Below are 19313 nucleotides of genomic sequence, written 5' to 3' on the forward strand. Positions count from 1 at the left end.
GTCTGATTCCCATCTTGTGAATACGAAGTTACAACGATAATGTTGGCATGGAGCCAGACTAAAATTTGTCACCGGAAATGTCTAAGTCCAAAAAAAACAGTAACTGCACATGTTCAGTGCACATCCGGCAAGCTAATGTTTACTAAAGGTTTGCCGTCTCCGGCTAAATATTCACTGCCTTATATAAACTAAATATTCGTGAAAATTTATTATTCATGATGACGTATTGCACTATCATTGGGTATGGGTAGTGATGTCACATCATGCACACCGCGCACTGCATAAATCAATAATCAATGTCACAAATTGTTGCCAAGACTGTGTGCTGCCGAGCTGATGTGAGCCTCCAAAGTGTGCCCTAAAAACACATTTTTCCGAAAATGTCATCATATTTCCTCTCCTTTCTGGATTCGTCTTAGGTGAAATCACAAGGCGAGGTGAACATTGAAGTTTTAACTGGCATAGATAACTGACGTACTAGTATGGTATTCATTCCCAGGTTGCAATGGGGCTGGGGTTGCTGGACGGGGTTGGCTTATTTTAGTTCAGGAAAATCATGGCGATCGTGTATCTATGGGCCCGGTTCCTATAACTTATAAGGGAACAAAATCCACTTTTAAATTATTTTACCAACCAAACTAGTTGGCAACATTAAGAACATATAGGTACATGTCATAGATAAAGGGCAGGGTTTTGAATTTTGAGGGAAATTTGGGGGTAAAATGACAACGACAAAACGCAACACAAAAATAAAGATGGCGATCACCGTGCAAATGAGTGTACCATGAGCACGCAAGTCGCACGGCACCAACCGGCCCGTAAATGGCATAATTTCTACCCCAAGAAACTGTTCAAAAGTACCAAAAAGGTGTCATTACATTGAGAGAAGTCTGCTTAGGTTGACAATGTCAAATAAAAATTGTTGATTCTAATTTGATCGAAACAAAACAGGGGCCCTACACTACACAATTGCCAAAATCATGGTGCTATCCCATTCATTGGCACATGGGATGGGTGGACATTAGCCCCATAAATGTGGCCAATTTACTGGACTATCTTCCGTAAATAAAGCCCACACTTGGAACATGTACCCGAACATGTAGAACTTTGTCAAATTTGGATTTTCACATTCAGGCATTGTTTGTAGATTATTTTTTGCCTTAGAAGCATAATCACCCTCTTTATATGATAGTTAAAAAGTGCTGCCCATGTCTATTTTGCGTGTAATTATTTTATGATACGCAATTGTGTGCAAACGAATCTGGAAATTACACGAAAAAAAGACATCTGACAAGTGCAGCACTTTTTTCTATCCTATAAATAGTGTCAGTAATGCTTTTAAAGCAGAAAAACCCCTAGAGGTTGAAGGAACAACCACACAGTGTTGGGCCGTGGATTACCGCAAACTTTGCCACACACATCAACTCAAAATATGCATTTTTAAATCCATGTTTGACTTTTCAACATGCCGCCAGAGGGCGCTCTAACATTTCATGACATCACCTGTAAAATGTTTGTACAGTGCTGCCTAGGCAGACACTCGAATCGTTGAAAGCAAGTTCGCATCTTCTGCCAATTTCAATTAATAAGGCACTTCCGGTTTTGACCGGAAGGAAGGGTCACGTGATTTTGCACTTAAAACCAAAAATGAAGACCCTGCAATATTTCATCGATTGCCATAAAAAACAAAATCAAATCTGTAGCAGTTGATTTTATATTGATTTTCAAAGATTAAATATGGAAATATTTATTTGCTTGTAATATGACACTTGATGACGTCATTGTGATGTCATCGCCAGAAACCTCCAGAGCTATATTTACTCTGCTATATATAGCCACATCTTGATTATATCTCTCACGGTTGAGTTTTTAGCAATTGTTTAAGGTTTAAAGGTCTTTTCTTTATAACTTCCGGTCTGATGACGTCATCCATTTTTTTTTGCGCACAGGTCTTTTCTGCATTAAGTTCATCATGTATGTTAGGTTTGAAGCAATTACCGCAAATTTCGCCACATACATCAAGTGATAATGCGTTTTCGACGTTTTTTAAACTGCCGCTAGCGGGCGCTCTAACATTTGATGACGTCACCTGTAATATGTTTGTACAGTACTGCCTAGGCAGACACTCACATCGTTGAAAGCAAGTTCGCATCTTCTGCCAATTTCAAATAATAAGGCACTTCCGGTTTCGACCGGAAGGAAGGGTCGTGGATTTTGCACTTAATACCAAAAATGAAGACCCTGCAATATTGTATCGATTGCCATAAAGAACAAAATCAAATCTGTAGCAGTTGATTTTATATTGATTTTCAAAGATTAAATCTAGAAATCTTTGATTGCTTGTAATATGACACTTGATCACGTCATTGTGACGTCATTACCAGAATCCTCAAGAGCTATATTTACTGTGCTGTATACCATGTTTACAGCCACATCTTGATTATATCTATCACGATATATTTTCTAGCAATTTTTTTAGGTTTATAGGTCTTTTTATTGTAACTTCCGGTCTGATGACGTAATCAATTTTTTTTGTCGCGCACAGGTGTTGTCTGAATTATGGTCATCATGTACATTAATTTTGAATCGATTATCGCAAACTTCGCCACAGACATCAAGTCAAAATGCGTTTTTGACGTTTTTTAACCTGCCGCTAGAGGGCGCTCCAACGCTTCATGGCATCACCCATTATTTTTTTTTGAAAGGTCAATCCAGGCAGACACTTAAATCGTTAAAAGCAAGTTCATATCTTTTTCCACTTTTTTAAATTATTAGACACTTCCGGTTTCGACCGGAAGGAAGGGCCACGTGATGTTTACGCGCACAGGATAAAATAAAGATCATGTATTACCATGTCGATTCCCGCAAATTTCAGGTTCCGGTCTCTCACGGTTGATTTTTTTATGGAATTTCAAAGATTAAATTTATTAAACTTTCAAGTGACGTCACGTGACCCATGATGACGTCATGATGACGTAATTGCAAAAAACCACATCTGCGGTTGATTGGGCATTCATGTATTGACAAATGAAGTTCATATATGTTTCCATTTTTCCAAACAGTTCTGTAGAAAGATTTGCTGAGAATATGCTGAGAAGAACAAAAACAGTAAATTCTTACAAAACCAATAGGTGTTGGGCTCAAGGCCCAACACCTAAAAACTACAAATAAAGCAAATGTGAAAATCCAAATTTGACAAAGTTCTACATGTTTGGGTACATGTTCCAAGTGTGGCCTTTATTTACGGAGGTAGTCCAGTAAAATTGGCCACATTTATGGGGCTAGGCGGACATAAGAGATCGGGTAGGTTTTGGATAATGATTGCCTTGTCTCAACGGTCGAGTTGTCCTGAGTCGACTTGTCTCAACAGTTGAGTTGTCTGACATTCCCCTAGAACTGGGGCTTGCTACACAAACCCGTCTATCAATGCGAACCATGCTGTATACTATGTCCTTAATATACATGTACAGTCAACAACCGAAAAACCTGGAGTTGAGTTTTGGAGCGCCCGCTTTAAATTTTACCCCAAGACCAGACTGGGACCTTAAGTGCTCAAAACGATGCAAAATAAGATCAGGCCAACTTCACTCACTCTTCAGCCAGCAAATTTCTCCAAAACTGTCATTTGGCAAAGAAAAGGTCCTAAGTAGTTCACCAACCAAGTTTGATGACTCAATTCAATTTTTAAAGGAGACTTTTCTTCAATATTTGGCAGTGGCTTGCACAAGAGTAGTCTGAGTATCACCCGTTCTCCACGAAGCCCTATCTCTCCGGTCGAACGTCTGACATCTCCTGACATGCAAATGTATGCAAGCTGCGCGCCAGCCAATCGGAGTCGACTTTACTAAATCTTGACATCATTTCATTCCCAAATCAGGACTAACGCTGTGATTGGTCAATTCGAATGCAGTGTTTTGTAATACATTGTACAACAACAGCCAGGAGTGAATTCGTGTAACATGATACCGAACGCCGCGCACAATGACAGTTTTTTTTTTATTCATGTCTACATGTATAACGCGCAACAGGTGAATGACCGAAGACGCGATAGGCCTATAGAAAGCGCCCGCTGATTGGTAAAAATCTAGAGTCAAAAATCTAGATCTAAAGTCAAGAGGCGGGGACTTGCCTAATTAATCAGCAAATCTTTTTGCGCGTAATAGACCACAGCGAATTATTACATAGACTAGCACAAGAGAGGGAAGGCAAGTGATTTCAAAATGAGGTTAAAGACTAGACTTCTACATGTCCATCCATGGGCCAACTGTTTGACAAGACTGACTTCTTCATTCATTGTCATTAGTCTGGTGCCTGACTATGGAAAAATGTGTTTAAATAGTGACCTTGTACCCGACATCAAAATATTTGTTGTTGCACAGTCAGCTGGCAGTTGATTGATGCAGTACTGAAGTGGTGTTGGACTGGTTGTCTCAGGTGCAAGTCTAGTTTCTTGTATTGCATGTTTTCAATACCTTAAGTTTTGGGACTCTCATACACAGTATTGAGAGTCCCAAATTTTCGGACTACCCCAAGACTATGCCTAGTATGCCTTCTTGACATACTCACGTTCAGTCCGTTCAAAGTATTAGGGTTGAATCGATCCCGATGGCGCAAAAAAAATGATGAAAACAGTCCCATTTCCCTATCGAAGCTACAGTTTGAGTTTTAACGTGCACTTGAAGCGTTGTTGGCGTGACGTTAGAATAGTCAGAAGGGCCCAGAAGGGCCAATCATGAGGTGTCTCATGATTGGCCCGTCTGACGCCGCCCTCGATATAATAATAATAATATAATAATATCTAATTCTTGTATAGCGCCAAATCCGTCAAAATTGACGCTCAAGGCGCTTCACAGAAATAAAAATGAACAGTTAAAATTTAAGAACTAACTAAAACTTATACAAAGAAAAACCTCTTAAAATAACTAGGTGAACAATTGAAATAAGTTGTCTAAAGCAGGCAGGTTAAAACGGACAGACACAGTAAAGCAACAGCGAGACGACCACGATAAAGAGACTTAAAAAAGACTTACACAAACAGTGGGAAACACACACAAAACAGACAGATAACAGAATAACCATAGACAAGACACACATTCTGGTTGATAAAAGACAGCCAAAACTGTCAAGACAGACAATAAGAATGAGACAAACGGATGGACAGGCTGATGAACAGCCCTACAAACACACTAATGCAATACAGCATGACAGCACCAGGTTAAAAATTGACGCTCAAGGTGCTTTACATAAATACAGATATACCAGTTAAAATTTAAAATACAAGAGGTGTACAAATTAAAATGATCTAAATCAGGCAGATATAAACGGATGGGCACAGAACATCAATCAAGTAAACAGACTTACATCTACACAACAGCGTGGGAAACATACACTAGACGAACAGATGAACAGACTAACAGTAGACAAGACACATACTGGTTGATAAAAGACAAACTGTCAAAAACAGACAATTAAGCATGAGACACACGATGGACAGACAGATGAACTAACACACAGCACATACGGCACAGAATGTAAATAGCATGACGGCCACAACAGAGAGAAGTAGACAACAGACTAAGAGACACACACAACAGACAGACAAGACAAATGAACGGACTGACAGGCTAAAATCTTTATGCATGTGTAAGATGAACAGACACAACCAAGGGCGGAAATCGCTCCTTGAACGTGGGGAGGACAGGTTTTTTTTTTCTCCCCGAAATTATATTACTCACAAAAAGTCACAAGGACAACTTTCCACTCGTAATGTTGCCATGGGGTATGGCAGCCATAGCGATAGACTTGAAATCAAGTCTGTAATGAGTGGTTTTAATCGCGTCCGCCGCAAGGGCGGATCCAGAACACAATTTTTTGGGGGGCGGGCAAAAAAAAGTTTGGTCCCCGAAAAAAGTGGGTCCAAAAAATTATGCTCTGTGATGCGATCTGAGGCAATTTCTGACCACTTTAACCAATTTTTTTTTTGAGGAAAAGATTGGGGTGTACTCATTGCCTGCCTTTATTGCGATGTCACATAAAAAAAAACCTTGGTTTCTTTTTTTTGGGGGGGGGGGGGGGTCATGGCCCCCTTGATAATGCAACAATATATTTCTAAACCTCATTGTGTGCATCAGGCATTTTGTCATTGCGGTTCTGTAACCTTAAAATTGGGCACAAACCGCGAACGAGTTCGTTTTCAGGGTGATTAGTTAAACTACATCAAACCACATGGGCCAAAAAGAGCTTACGTTTACAGTCGGCGCGCACTTCATTTTTTGAAGGGGATTTACAATTATTCATAACAGTTTCAACTTCCATAATTACTTAAATATTACTCCTTTTCAAAGACAGTTGCAAAAGTAGTAATATTATCTACAATGTTATACGCTTTTTTACTGTAATTTTAAAAACAGGACTGTCAAATAAAATGGAAACTTGAAAATGATCGTGTAATAATTACCCCCATATTTGGTGTTTCTTCGTAAGCCAGATGGGCTACTATTGGCCCTCGCTATGGAAACGTCATGCATATGCATTGCAGTGGCTGCATATATGAATATTCGCTTGAAAACGTCTTAGTCAAGTCGTTAGACGTAGACACGGACTGACCATGCCGCGCGTTAGTACATGACTTTTGCATGAATGGTTGTAGCGCTGACGTTGCATGAACGGCAATGGTATGCGGATTTTGGCGCTGATCGATGACGGACATAAACCACTATAGTCTAACGACTTGTCATCAAGTCTACCATAGCAATTGCGGGCCGGAGTGGGGCCGAATTTGTATAGGAGTAGCAAATTATATGACGTACGCAGGCAACATTGTGTATAACGTATACCGCATGAACCAACACGCACGTACAGTACATGTACGTGGGTAGGTGTACAAGAGCTTGGTCGAACCAACAAGAAAACCAAATTGGTTCTCAGCCACAAAGCGACGTATCAAGGAGGCTTTTCCCTAAGACTCTGCCATGGTTGGTCACCCACCCATACCTACACATGAAAACATGGAGGGGACATTCGACATTGTGTCCCCCCTTACCAAATTCATGGGGGGGACGTGTCCCCCTGTCCCCCCCGGGATTTCCGCCCATGGACACAACATAAATATTGACAGGCACCAACCCGACGCCCCGACCAGTATGTCCCCGTCGCCATCAGGAGACGACGATCTCCTGATGACAACCAGAGCGCACCGATTGGAATGCCGAGCCCATACCCCCAGCCTCTCCCAGAACCACCCACCCCCTCCAGAGCATTTTCTTGGTGCTACCAAAAAACAACAACTATAGACTGTGTCTGTGGTAGGTTCCCAGACCAAAAGACTCTGACTATTGAGGTACATGACAGCTTAAGCTGCTGTTTGAAATACACTAGTGCAGTGCCTGTCTAAAATGTGCATGTTCGGGAAGGGCAAATTGCTTGGTTGCTGGTATTGGTTGCTAAGTTGCAGCGCTTTTGAGAACTGCTCGTGCAAACAATGCAAGTGATTCAATGGAATAGCCCCCCGGTGAAGGTCAATGCACATTACATGTTGAATGCACACTTTGTACACATCGCCGCGCCGCAGACGGGCACAGATATTTACCTATACTGGACAATGGTATCGCCCTACAGTAAGGGTTGCTCAGTCGACCCACAGTGATGTTTGCTCAGTCGACTGCAAAAAATACAGGTGCCCGTGCAGTCACACATGTTAGTATGTGTACATACGGCTGGCCAGAGAAAAAAATGAATGGTATGCAGTGCTTGGTGGTCAATTCACCCATACTGGACAATGGTATCGCCCTACAGTGAGGGTTCCTTAATTGACCGCAAAATGCATGTGCCCCATAGAGCTGCATCTACTCTCAGACACGGTTCTTGAATGTCTTAGGATGCACATATTGAGTGAATGCGGCTTTTCATTTTTCCTCATGGACCTGAAGCATTTAGCTTGTACCGCCACCTCATCATCCTTCAGAATCTCAAACTGCACTTTGTGCAAATAACTGTTCATAAAGTAATTGAAGCCTCGCTCCTTTTCCCTTTTGCTGACCCCCTCTCAATTAAAAAACTTACATTTACAGCCTTTGGTAACACTTCGATTCTATGTGTTTTCATCTTGCGGGCACGTTTGTACAAATGTTTGTTTACACGTTCAAAGTTCAAACATTCACTGACTTTTACGCGTTGTTACGCCGTTGCTATGGTGGGCGGGGCTTACGCGCGAAACCCGGAACGGTGTATTATATACATGTAGCTCTATGTTGTGCCCGTCCTTTTTTCCATTGTTGCATCATATTGAGCACGCGCGCTTTAGCTTACATGACGTGAAAAGGACAGCAGTGCGCGTCACATTGAAAAGGACGGCAGTGCGTAATGGTCTAGGCTATCATACTGCCACGTTTGCCTCAGAAAATGCTGCTTTTTGCAGCTTTTTCGAGAACCGCTCATCCAAACCACTTCAAACTTGGCACTGTACATTCTGGTGTCCTGAGCAATATACCCGCCAATTTTCAACTTCATACGGTGCCCGGTTCTGGAGATAATCGATGTACAGACAGACACACAGAGATTTCTGGATTTGTAAATGTACATGCTCTTCTTTTATTTGGTGAACTGTGTTTGCAGTTGCATGTAATGGTTCCACGTAGCGTAACAGTCAATAATTTTACATTTATAGCAAGAAACCCACATGGCTTCACCATGGATCCAGTACTCCACATGGGTAAAATCCAGCCCTGATTGGGACCAGGGTTACAAGCCTGTGCCTGTGTAGAAAATCGGAAATTATGGAGGACATCCTTACTATAATTCCAGGAATCTCTGTGTGTGTGTCTGTCTGTCTGTCTGTACGCTGATTATCTCCAGAACCGGGCACTGTATGAAGTTGGGACAACAGAAAGTACAGTGTCAAGTTTGAAGTTGTTTGGACGAGCGGTTTTCGAAAAAGCTGCCAAAAAAGAGTAATATTTTCTGAGGCAAACGTGCCAGTATATAGCCTAGACCACCACGCTCTGATGTTCTTTTCAATTGTTTACGTCATGTTTAAGCTAAAGCGCGCGTGCTCAATATGACGCAAACAATGATAAAAGGACGGGCACGCGCACGTGTTTCCGTATGTACACCTACGTGGTGGCTGCACGGGCACATTATTTTTGCAGTCGACTGAGCGACCATTGTAGGCGGTCGACTGAGCAACCTTACTGCAGGGCGATACCATTGTCCAGTAGGGGTGAATAATATCTGCGCTATTTTGCAGCTTTTTTGAGAACCACTCGCCCAAACAACTTCAAACTTGGCACAAACTTTGACGTGAGTGTGCGTTCAACCTGTGAAAACAACACCATTGAATCGCGTGCGTTGTTTGCACGAGCAGTTCTCAAAAACTCTGCAAGCATGCAACCAATACCAGCGGCAAAGCAATTTGCGCTTCCTGAACATGCACATTTAAGACGGGCACTGCACGGTTGTACGCGTAGGTGGACGTGAGAGGCTGCACGGGTACATATTTTGTAGTCGACTGGGTAGGCGACCGACTGAGCAACCTTTACTGTAGGACGTAATAGTCCAGTATGGGTAAATGCAGTGCCAGGGGATGGCGAGGGGATGGCGACGTGTACAAAGTGCGCGTTTAACCTACAAATGTGCGTTTAACCTGTGAAAGCAACATGTCGTGTGTGTTGTTTGAATGAGCAGTTCTCTGCCCCTTCCAAACAGACACATTTTCAACGGGCCCTGCACTAGTATACAAAAAGGATGTCACACAGTACCTGCTGGATAATTCAACACAGGTTGACAAGATGATGGAGTAAACATAGATCATATTTTTAAGCACGGTGTACCATCACTTTTCATTTTGTTTTTCCTCAACAGACTATTTATGTGATCCAGATGCTAACATATACAATATAGACTTCACCAGGTTCAAAATAAGAGACATGGATACTGCAACAGTCCTCTTTGAGATAGCAAAGCCACCTCCATCAGGTAAAATTCTATGTATTAATAGTTTACAAAGCAAAGGTTCATGCTGGAAGACATTGCTCATATTATTAGCACAAGGTGTTTTGTGTGATGAAGCCTTTCTTGAAATACTCATGTAATATAAAAAAAAACAATTATATGTGCTTTGATTTTAATTGTAAAAATGCTGTTGGTCTTGCTGGGTTGTGCAATCACAAGTACTAAGAACAAATGCGCAGCTTAGCACATGTGAACTACTTAAGGAACTGTGGGTATAAACTCAAATAACTGGTACTGTGTACTGTTTCATATTGACCTTCATGTAGAAATTGGCCTTTTTGTAAATATCTGTTCAACATTTCTGGGTGTAAGTTGTTTTCAAGGGGCTTTAAAATTAAATTTTTTTTACCTTAAAAATAATGAGTATTCACCTGTTTAATCTAATGAATGTTTTATGGAGCAATAAACAAATTATTCAGTACAATCTAAAACACATTGCAGAGGAAGATGACGATGTAGAACAAGAACCTGATGATGCAGATCCTAATGCTGGCAGATTTGTGCGCTACCAGTTTACACCTCAATTCCTTAAACTGAAGACCATTGGAGCAACGTAAGTTGTTTTACACATTTTAATGTACATGTCTAACAGTGCTCATTTTGATATTCAGCTTTCAGTTATTTGATTAATTCATGTCTTTATTGGATATTCAAGGCATGGGTCAGTATCAAGAACATGGGACACTGTTATTAAAACCTCAAGATTCCAGAGAATACAATGTGAACAGACATTAAAGCAAAACAATGTAACATTCCAAGGCCTCTACCTTAATGCTAGCCCGGTGTACAATGTCTATTAAAAACTGCTGCAGGCTAGTAAAGCGTACTCTTTAACTTGCCCGTGCTAGTAAGAAAATGCAGCCATTGGTTTGTTTTTTGCTCAGGCTGTACAGTATATCGTCACCGACACCACGAAGTAACACCCATCTACATACCAGTAAAAACTAGCAATCGGAGAAAACGGCAACTAAAGTTGAACGCCTTCTAAAACAACACTTTGCGTCAAAACGACAGAGTATTTTCTCGTTGTGGACACTTGATGAATTGAATTTAGTAAATCTGCTGTTTTTCTCTCGTTTGTGTATTAAATAAACAAGAAATAAGAGAAAAAAGATGAGTGTTAGTTCGTGAAACCGAAAAAGCTGCGAAACTGTAAATTTTCGTTTTCACGAAGTAACACTCTTCAATGTATTTAACACGAGGAAAGTGCAACTTCAGGTCAGCGCGCGCGCGCTCATACAACTTGTTACAAGAAGAGTGTTACTTCGTGAAAACGTTTTTGCTCACTTATGAGCAGAGTGCGCGCCATGCATTGCAATGGAAAATGGAACTTGAGTGTTACTTCGTGAAAACGAAAATTGTCACTTTTGCGCAAAAGTTGCCATGGATACTTAGCGTAATTATTAAAGTAAAGCTCTTGAAGCTTTGAAACTTCGTGCAATGGTAGGCCTTGATGAATAATGTTTAAAAATCCAAAAAACTGAAAATCGATAAAAATATGCTTTAACACTGTAGAGTGTTACTTCGTGGTGTCGGTGACGATATGGTGAGAAGCTGAAATAAACCGCGATCCAAATGTACGTGCGAGTAGGCCTATCCATATGCATTCTCTGCAAACACATGGAGTTTTCATGCTGTGTACAGGCCTTGCATTTGGGAATTTTTAGGGCAAGACCATTTTGGCCTTGAATGAAGCAAAATTATAGAGGGCACCAAGGGCGCCAAAATAAAATCGGCAGAAGGGGGCACAGAAGCTGGCTAAAAAATGCAAAAATTATATCGGTGATCATGTAGTTTAGGACCCCTTTTTACTTTCGATCAGATTTGAGTCAAAGGTGAGTTTTATCACTCAAACAATTACCGTTTCAACCTAAAGCAGACTTCTCTTAGTTAAAATGACACCTTTTTTTGTAATTTTGAACACTTTTTTTGGATAGAAATTATGTTTTTTGTACGCGGCTTTACGGTTAGTGATGTGCGATCTAGGCCTGTGCGACTAGTGTGACTAGTCGACTAGTTGCCAATACTAAAAAGTGTTGGTAGTTGGGACTATCAATTTCTGAATAGTCGACTAGTCATGTGACGTCACTAGTCGGGACTACTGAAATTAGTCGTGACTATTGAAATTCACTAGTCACCCACACCTGAAAATTTGTGATCCAAGTTATTAAAAAACGGCCCAATAAAAATGTAAGGAAGAAGGATTTAATAGTAACAGTGACAGAACATGAATGCCAATTACAGAGGCAGTGTATATATTTTCTAATGTGATCACTCACAACTGAGTAAATCGGGGTTATCCCTACAATGAATGATGTAGTACTCACATGACACATTTGATTCTGTCATTACTTTGCAAGCGTATCAAAGGCATTATGCTTACATATATTTTTGCGGCAGGGGTGTCGCTACTTGAAGTATCAGCACACAGGAACTGGAGATTCAGTTGTCAGTGTGTGTACATCGTGTGTACATACGTACAGTGTATGGGGAATCCCCGGTGTTTGGCCACGGCCGTAATATGCTGCGCGCTTGTGATTGATACAACTGAAATCAAGGATTGTAGTGGTTTTAATAGGCTGATGGATGTTTTTGCAAAAAGGGCACGAAGGCCAAGGTAAATATGGGGCAAGGAAAAACTGGCCGTGAAGACAGGGATTTTTTGTGGGGCACCTCGGCCAGTAAGAAGACAACGACGGCACTGGCCGTCGTGGCCGTCATTCAATTCAAGCCCTGTGTGTAGTGCTAGTGCCAGCACGGTACACACTGAGTGCTCTTTGGACCCACACCATTTGCAGTCAAGGAGTGTGCTTTCGTAAGACCAATTCCCCTGTATTTCCACTGCTCCAAAATTACAAATAATACTTTTCATGGAGTCAGAAACGTTTCCCTTTTTGATAATTAGTTCTTCCACTTCACCATATTTTGTTCGTTAAGAATTTATTGGAGAAACAGTGTCAAACACCGAAAAAAAAATTAGGCACAGGAGGATATAAATGGATCTGTCCATAAAATGTCTAGAACTAGTTTTGGGAAGAGAGTCACAAACCAAAACTTACGAGTCTTTGCTGAAATTAGAAACTGAAAAAGGGCCTGTTTGTTCTTAAGACAAACACAAACAGCAGTTATTGCCACAAAGCCCTTCCGTGCTCCAAAAATCCCCCAACAAGACAGAACGCGGTATGTTGCTTTCTCAATCGCATGCAGGGAATTTTCTAGTTTGCCAGTGATTCCTGATACGATGTCAATTTCTCAATGTTATCATGTAAAAGTACAGTATATATTGATGTATATTTTCTGTCGAATGCCAGAACACATACAGTGGGTGTTATAATTTAAAGCTATAGTCCATCATTTGCAGCTATCTGAAAAGTAACTGGCGTAATTATTGTTGAAAAACATACTTGGTTGAAAGATAGTAAGGGGACTAAACTCCCTGTGAAATTATTCTTTCTGGCAAGCTGTTATTTTGAAGTAATCAACGAAAGAAGGCCTTTCCAACGGTGTGTCTTAAGACGCACCGTTGGAAATTTCCGTTAGTAGTTTGTTGTTTTTATTCGGCGAAGCACGCACAAGCGTTGACACGACGCACACACGCGCGCGGTTGCTATAATTCGTTGGATCAGTGCGCGACATCGCGTAGCTGCAATCGGCTCAGTGAGAACGTGTCTCGAACGCTGAATTTAGGCCCAATTCAAAACATGATTCAGCAACTTTTGATTTGAAAATGAGATCCTAGAATGCTGTTTTTCTCGGAATATACAGCTGAAGCTGAGCTGAAACTTCATCAGGTTAGTTGTTCAGTACCCTTCTTTAGATTTTGAGCACTTTTGTTGCTTCTAACGAACAAAATGCAAGAATTACAAATGATGGACTATATCTTTAACCTTACATTTTGTCTTGTCGCTGATCTGCAGATGGTTATCATACATACGGTACACAGAGCTATGGACAGATTTTTGTTTACACAATTTCTTGGTAAATAATTTAAGGGCAAAAAAGTGAAAATTACATGCTTAAAAGAGGGAGAAATGCCAAAATGTCAGCTGGTCTTTTAATAATGACCCATTTTACACTGCCAAACAGTTTCTTAATGTTAAAACTCACACAGTTAACATTCAAGTTGTATAACCCAGTGTCAGTCGAGGATTTCCTGAGTCGGGAAGAAATTGCAAACCCCAACCTGCAGAAGTCCGTCCGCAGAAGCCAACTTCCATCAGTCGGACTCCAGCCCACTTCCACCTCTGCAAATTACACAGAGGCTAGCATCGGAAAAAGGTCCCAAGGCTGAGAAATGAGGCAGTTCTTTCATAAAACTGATAACAATTTCACCAAACAAGATGCCAACGAGAGAACATGCTAGGAGGTCCTCGGCAGTATTCGACACATGCTTCCTAAGTGGGGCAGACTTCTCTCAAGTTCCCAAGTGAAGGAAGTTGCCGTGTACCTTCAACAGACTCCGGCCGTTGTTCTCAAATCTCTCGACTGGCTCTCACGAACTCTGCCAAGATCGGTGCTTGACCTTGACGAGCCGTGAATGTTTGCTTGTTCTGGTGCATATGATGACTGAGAACCCCGGCTGCAAGGGCGTCCTGCCGCTTGCCTGACTTGGGCTGACACTGTTGAAGATGTTGTGTGTAGCCAAAAGCGACGTTGGGTCGTGCAATTCGCAGATCGTTATGGCCTGAGTACATTTTGACTTGCCTACGTGAAGGTTCATCCTCCGTATTTGCTCCGTTCATCCTCCAGCGGGGCTTTTTGATTCCTTCCTCAGTTGCCCTTGACCATCTCGAACTGAGTGCTGGCAAGGAGGTGAGATTTGCAGTCAGTTTTTCAATAATTTTTTTTTTAATAAGTTGAGACAATTTTTAATAGCAAACTTACTCTGCGGTGGATACCAACAACAAGAATGTCACTTCCCGCGTGAAGTCTGTAGACCCCTGCAGTGTTTCTGCATTTTTTTGGACAGTTCTGAATAAGGAGCCAATTAAAATGGCTCTCGCGTCCTTTGCACCGAATATCTTTGGTTTAATGTTAGTTTGAATAAATTTGTGTACACTGATTTCCAAAAAAAAATGGAAAAAAAAAAATGAAGATGAAATTTAAACTACTAAAACTAATGCCTACCTCAAAAATGCAAACCTCGCAAAAAGAAAAGAAAGATCATTGTTATAAAGTAAGTGAGGTGCAACAAAGTTCATTTTTAATTTCAGACAAAGAGCAAGGAAAAAGGAAAATCATCCACACACAAATCACTAGCCTGGAGTGATCCGTAGGTGGTCAAAATGGCTGTCATTGCCAACATGGCACTACATGCGACATCAGTGCCAAGCCTGACAAACAAATCACTAAACTTGATACCATCAATACAATACTCTCCACCCTATAGATAAAGTTACATGACATGTCATCTAACGAATCTCGCCTTGACAAGGATATTTCGAACCTCAAATCTGCTGTGGAAGCTCTTCATCTTGATCAGTCGCCTGGAAAACAAAATTTTAGACCTCCAGAACAGATCTAGACCTGTGAAATATTGAAGGAGCCAAAGACAACAAATACTGTGATGAGTTGTTTCTGAATTCCTCGCGTCCCACATGAATGTGGACTAAGCAGCTGACATAAAACTAAGTGGAGTTAGCTCAGTACCTGCAGTCCTGCATGCATGCGCTCTGTCCATTTGGGGTCCCCTTATTGAATTAACCGTACTGTGAGCACATCCATACCAGTACTCCGTCTAAGCTCTAATCCTGCACGTATGCGCTCCGTACATTTTGGGGGTCCCCTTATTGAATGAATTTTACCACGAACGTATGTACGTACATACGCACGCATAAATTCGTAACTGCACTGTACACGTACATGTATGCAAGCGTTCTGCACCACACTGCTGGCCACCCTTGCTTCGTACGTGTACGGACGGGCATGACTTTCTGTGATCAATAACCCAGCCTGTATGTATGATAAACATTGAGGATAAATTTGCTGGAATCAACCATGGATGTAGAAATAAACCAGGGTAAATTGAAGCCTGTGATCCCATATGGGAGATTGTTTGTAGTATTGATCCAGATGCCGATGTGCATAGGCCATTCAATCTATTTTTTTACTCCATGATTCAATATATTTGTAAGTCAGCCAAATGACGACTTACAACAGAAGTCGGCATTGGCTTTAGTGGTCACAAATTCTCGGGTCCCGAGAATGCCAACTTAGCCGGAGTTTACTGTGTATCCCAACTTAGATTCAGAATTAAGGTACTCAAGCAGAGGGTTGAAAGAGGTTAAGAATATTACAGGTTACAGCATGAACAGTGGATCATCCTGGAAATATTTAATGACATAATTATACATGAATGCAGATGAAGTGTAACATGGGTATCAGTGTGACTGAATTAATGATTGAGCACACAGATAAAAATGCATTTTTTTTTTAGAAATATCTGTTGTACAGTACAATATTTGAATACACATGTGAGGTACACATGCTGCTGAGAATTTGTGCATGTCTGGAAGTGAAAACACAAACTGAACAATTCAAGTGCTGGCACATTTGTTAAAGAGGTTGTGGAATGCTCGAAGACATTTCCATCATTTTTCGGGTATATGTAGCCTAAGGTGTAATGAAATAAAAAGGACTATTGTGTCTGTCATGAAATGAGTACAAAAGGTACTTTTGAGAGCTGTTTTTCAAGTCCTGTTTCGACCCGAACGTGTAATTTGTGTAAAAGTCGTAGTTGGGGGCAGCAAACAAAACATAGTAAATCGTGACGTAATAAACAGGACTCCCGATGCAGCGTAGTATAAACGAGTCCTGTTTATTACGTCACGATTTTTCTCATTTTACGAAGAACCCGACAACTGTTGATTTCAATTATAAATGCGCTCGCCGACCAACAAATTACTCGATGAATTTCAGTTTTATAAACATATAAACGCACATTACAAAAGAATGGGACTTTTTTCATTATGATATACATGTATGGGTCTACTCTACAATAAAAAAAATGTAATAACAAAACGACTTTCTCTTTAAAGACCTTTTTGTTCCCTGGCTTTTCCCTCTGTCCCTTCGCCCTTCGCCTGTGTGTCCATACACACCAGAATTCCCATCTGCTGGAATGTCCATGTGTTCCATTTTGGTTAACTGTTTAGTGCTGTCATATTAAAAAAAAATCTGAATTCAATCTTGACCAAACTTGGTGACAATAATCATGGGTAGGGAGACTTCAGATGACCTGAGACACTTCAGGTCAAAGGTCACCTAGGGGTCAAATGAGGTAATTGTTGATTTTGGTTAGGTCAACTGAAAAGTGCTGTCACAATCTTTGGGTCGGCAGACTTCAGATGTCTTCAGACATTTGAGGTCAAAGGTCGTCTACAGGTCAAATGGGGTCATTGTTTATTGTGACTAGGTCAAGTGCAAAGTGTGCTTACTAACTCAATGTATAAACAAATGCCAGGGGTATTTGCAAGTTTCACTTGCACTTTTTGCATTATTTATGAAGGTAATTGCCAGTCATAAAATCAGTGGCCACTCAAGGTGGTAGGGCTGTCCATTTTTTTTAATAATGTAGTTTTTTTTACTTGAAAATGGGCAATTCCACACAATGGGCTCAAAAGTGTGACATTTTGAGTTTGATGATAAAACTACCATAGGATCTTGGTCTCTCAATTTTGGTGTAAATATTGCAAGCTTTGAACAAATATCCTCACCTGCAAAGGATATAACTGGTTTTCTATTTTAGAAAATACGGTTGATATTGTTCTTAAAAGTGTTACATACCGGTATGTGATGAAGGACAGACATTTTAAATAGATTTAAGAGGATGTACCCTGGAGGAATGCCATCAGTCAAACCCTAGAAAACTCAGAGTCAATATGAAGAAGTATTTGATATATATTCAGGATTTATATATGTACGAATAGACTGGACCTCTTATCAAGATTGATGCGATGGACTTGGATTGCAAATACAGAGAACAAATACATTGAACTATTTTTTCTTACAGAGTTGAATTTGTTGTTGGTGATAAACCAGTAAAAAACTTTCGCATGATAGAAAGACACTACTTCAAAGACCGATGCCTGAAGACGTTTGACTTCAACTTTGGTTTCTGCATTCCAAACAGCAAGAATACATGTGAACATATATACGAGTTTCCCAAGCTCACTCCAGAAGAAAGTAAGTACTTGTTCTACCTATATTTTGTAAAATTCAGTAAATATTTATATTGATTTATATTTAGTAATCCAGTACAATTCATATAAATCTTAAATTTTAAGTTAATCCTCTTAACAGCTTTATAAATTATGTTTGACTGATTATTAGTCATTAGTAGGGACAGTGATATTACAAAAGTATGATTTGCAGGAGTTCTTACTTCAAACAAAAAAACTAGAGGGAACTGTTGTGTGGCAAACATACGGTAGGTGATTGTGCCAGGCATTCTTTTATTAAACATAATTTGACAGTAAACCGTGAATGAAAAAGTATTTTTACAACAGAAAAACTTCAAAGCTGTTGAAAGTTGCACGTGAAATTTAAGTGATTTCTCAGACCATGCAGTCAATCCACTAAGTCAGCCTGGAGTTTGGGTTCAGGTTCAGTTTGGCAAGGCTTGAAATTATATTCATACTCATATGAGATGAGACTGCCAACACACCATTGTTTATTTAAGTGAAATCTACCCTGTGATTGTTTGAAATAAAAAAGAAAGAAACCAGTCTTTGATCCCTTAGTATCGGAGATTGTGCTTTTGATGATAGAAGCCTGGGGCTCTATCACAGGGCCATGGTACACCAAGGTACACCAATGCACCACTGGTAGTCTTAAGACATTTAATACAAAGATGAAAACCATTGCCAAAGAGCAGGTTACAGAGTGAAATACGCCTATCATAGTCTGAGGGCTACAACTGTGACACTGCTGGACAAAGCCAGATTTGCCAGTCATGACATCATGGCAGTCACAAGACACGAAGCTGAATTGTCACTCAAGCACTATGTTCGTACTAATAATGAGACCAAAAACAAAAACAACTGAGTGCCTACCTTCATGACCTTGCAGCCAAAATGCAAGAAACTAATCCCATCCCTGCAGACTTCCATTTCCCCGGATCTGTTAATTTTGACAACGAGTGAATCTTCACCAGTCAGTGCTGCTATTTTTAGTAGTTCACTGTTTCTTTTAAACTTGTTGAAAACTGTTGAACTTTTTGAACAGTTTAAAATTTGTTGAACAGTAATAAACTTAGGTGAATTGGATATGAAAGTTCTGAACTTGTTGAACAGTTTTAAACTCAG

At 40.4% G+C, this 19313-nt stretch overlaps 1 protein-coding gene across 3 annotated transcripts in view; it reads left to right on the forward strand.

The window, feature by feature from the left end:
• LOC119726996 (protein unc-119 homolog B-like) overlaps positions 1–19313 on the forward strand; it is a 39715-nt gene that overhangs the window by 7833 nt on the left and 12569 nt on the right. For 2 of the 3 annotated variants that reach the window (XM_038198857.1, XM_038198858.1), the window contains exons 2-4: positions 9859–9972; positions 10450–10561; positions 18020–18192. In XM_038198857.1, the coding sequence (XP_038054785.1) occupies positions 9859–9972; positions 10450–10561; positions 18020–18192 (399 nt within the window). The remainder of the gene's footprint in view (positions 1–9858; positions 9973–10449; positions 10562–18019; positions 18193–19313) is intronic. The other variant, XM_038198859.1, reaches the window with a different exon arrangement.

The sequence above is a fragment of the Patiria miniata genome, unplaced genomic scaffold (genome assembly GCF_015706575.1).
Source record: "Patiria miniata isolate m_02_andy unplaced genomic scaffold, ASM1570657v1 HiC_scaffold_2, whole genome shotgun sequence".
NCBI lineage: Eukaryota > Metazoa > Echinodermata > Asteroidea > Valvatida > Asterinidae > Patiria > Patiria miniata.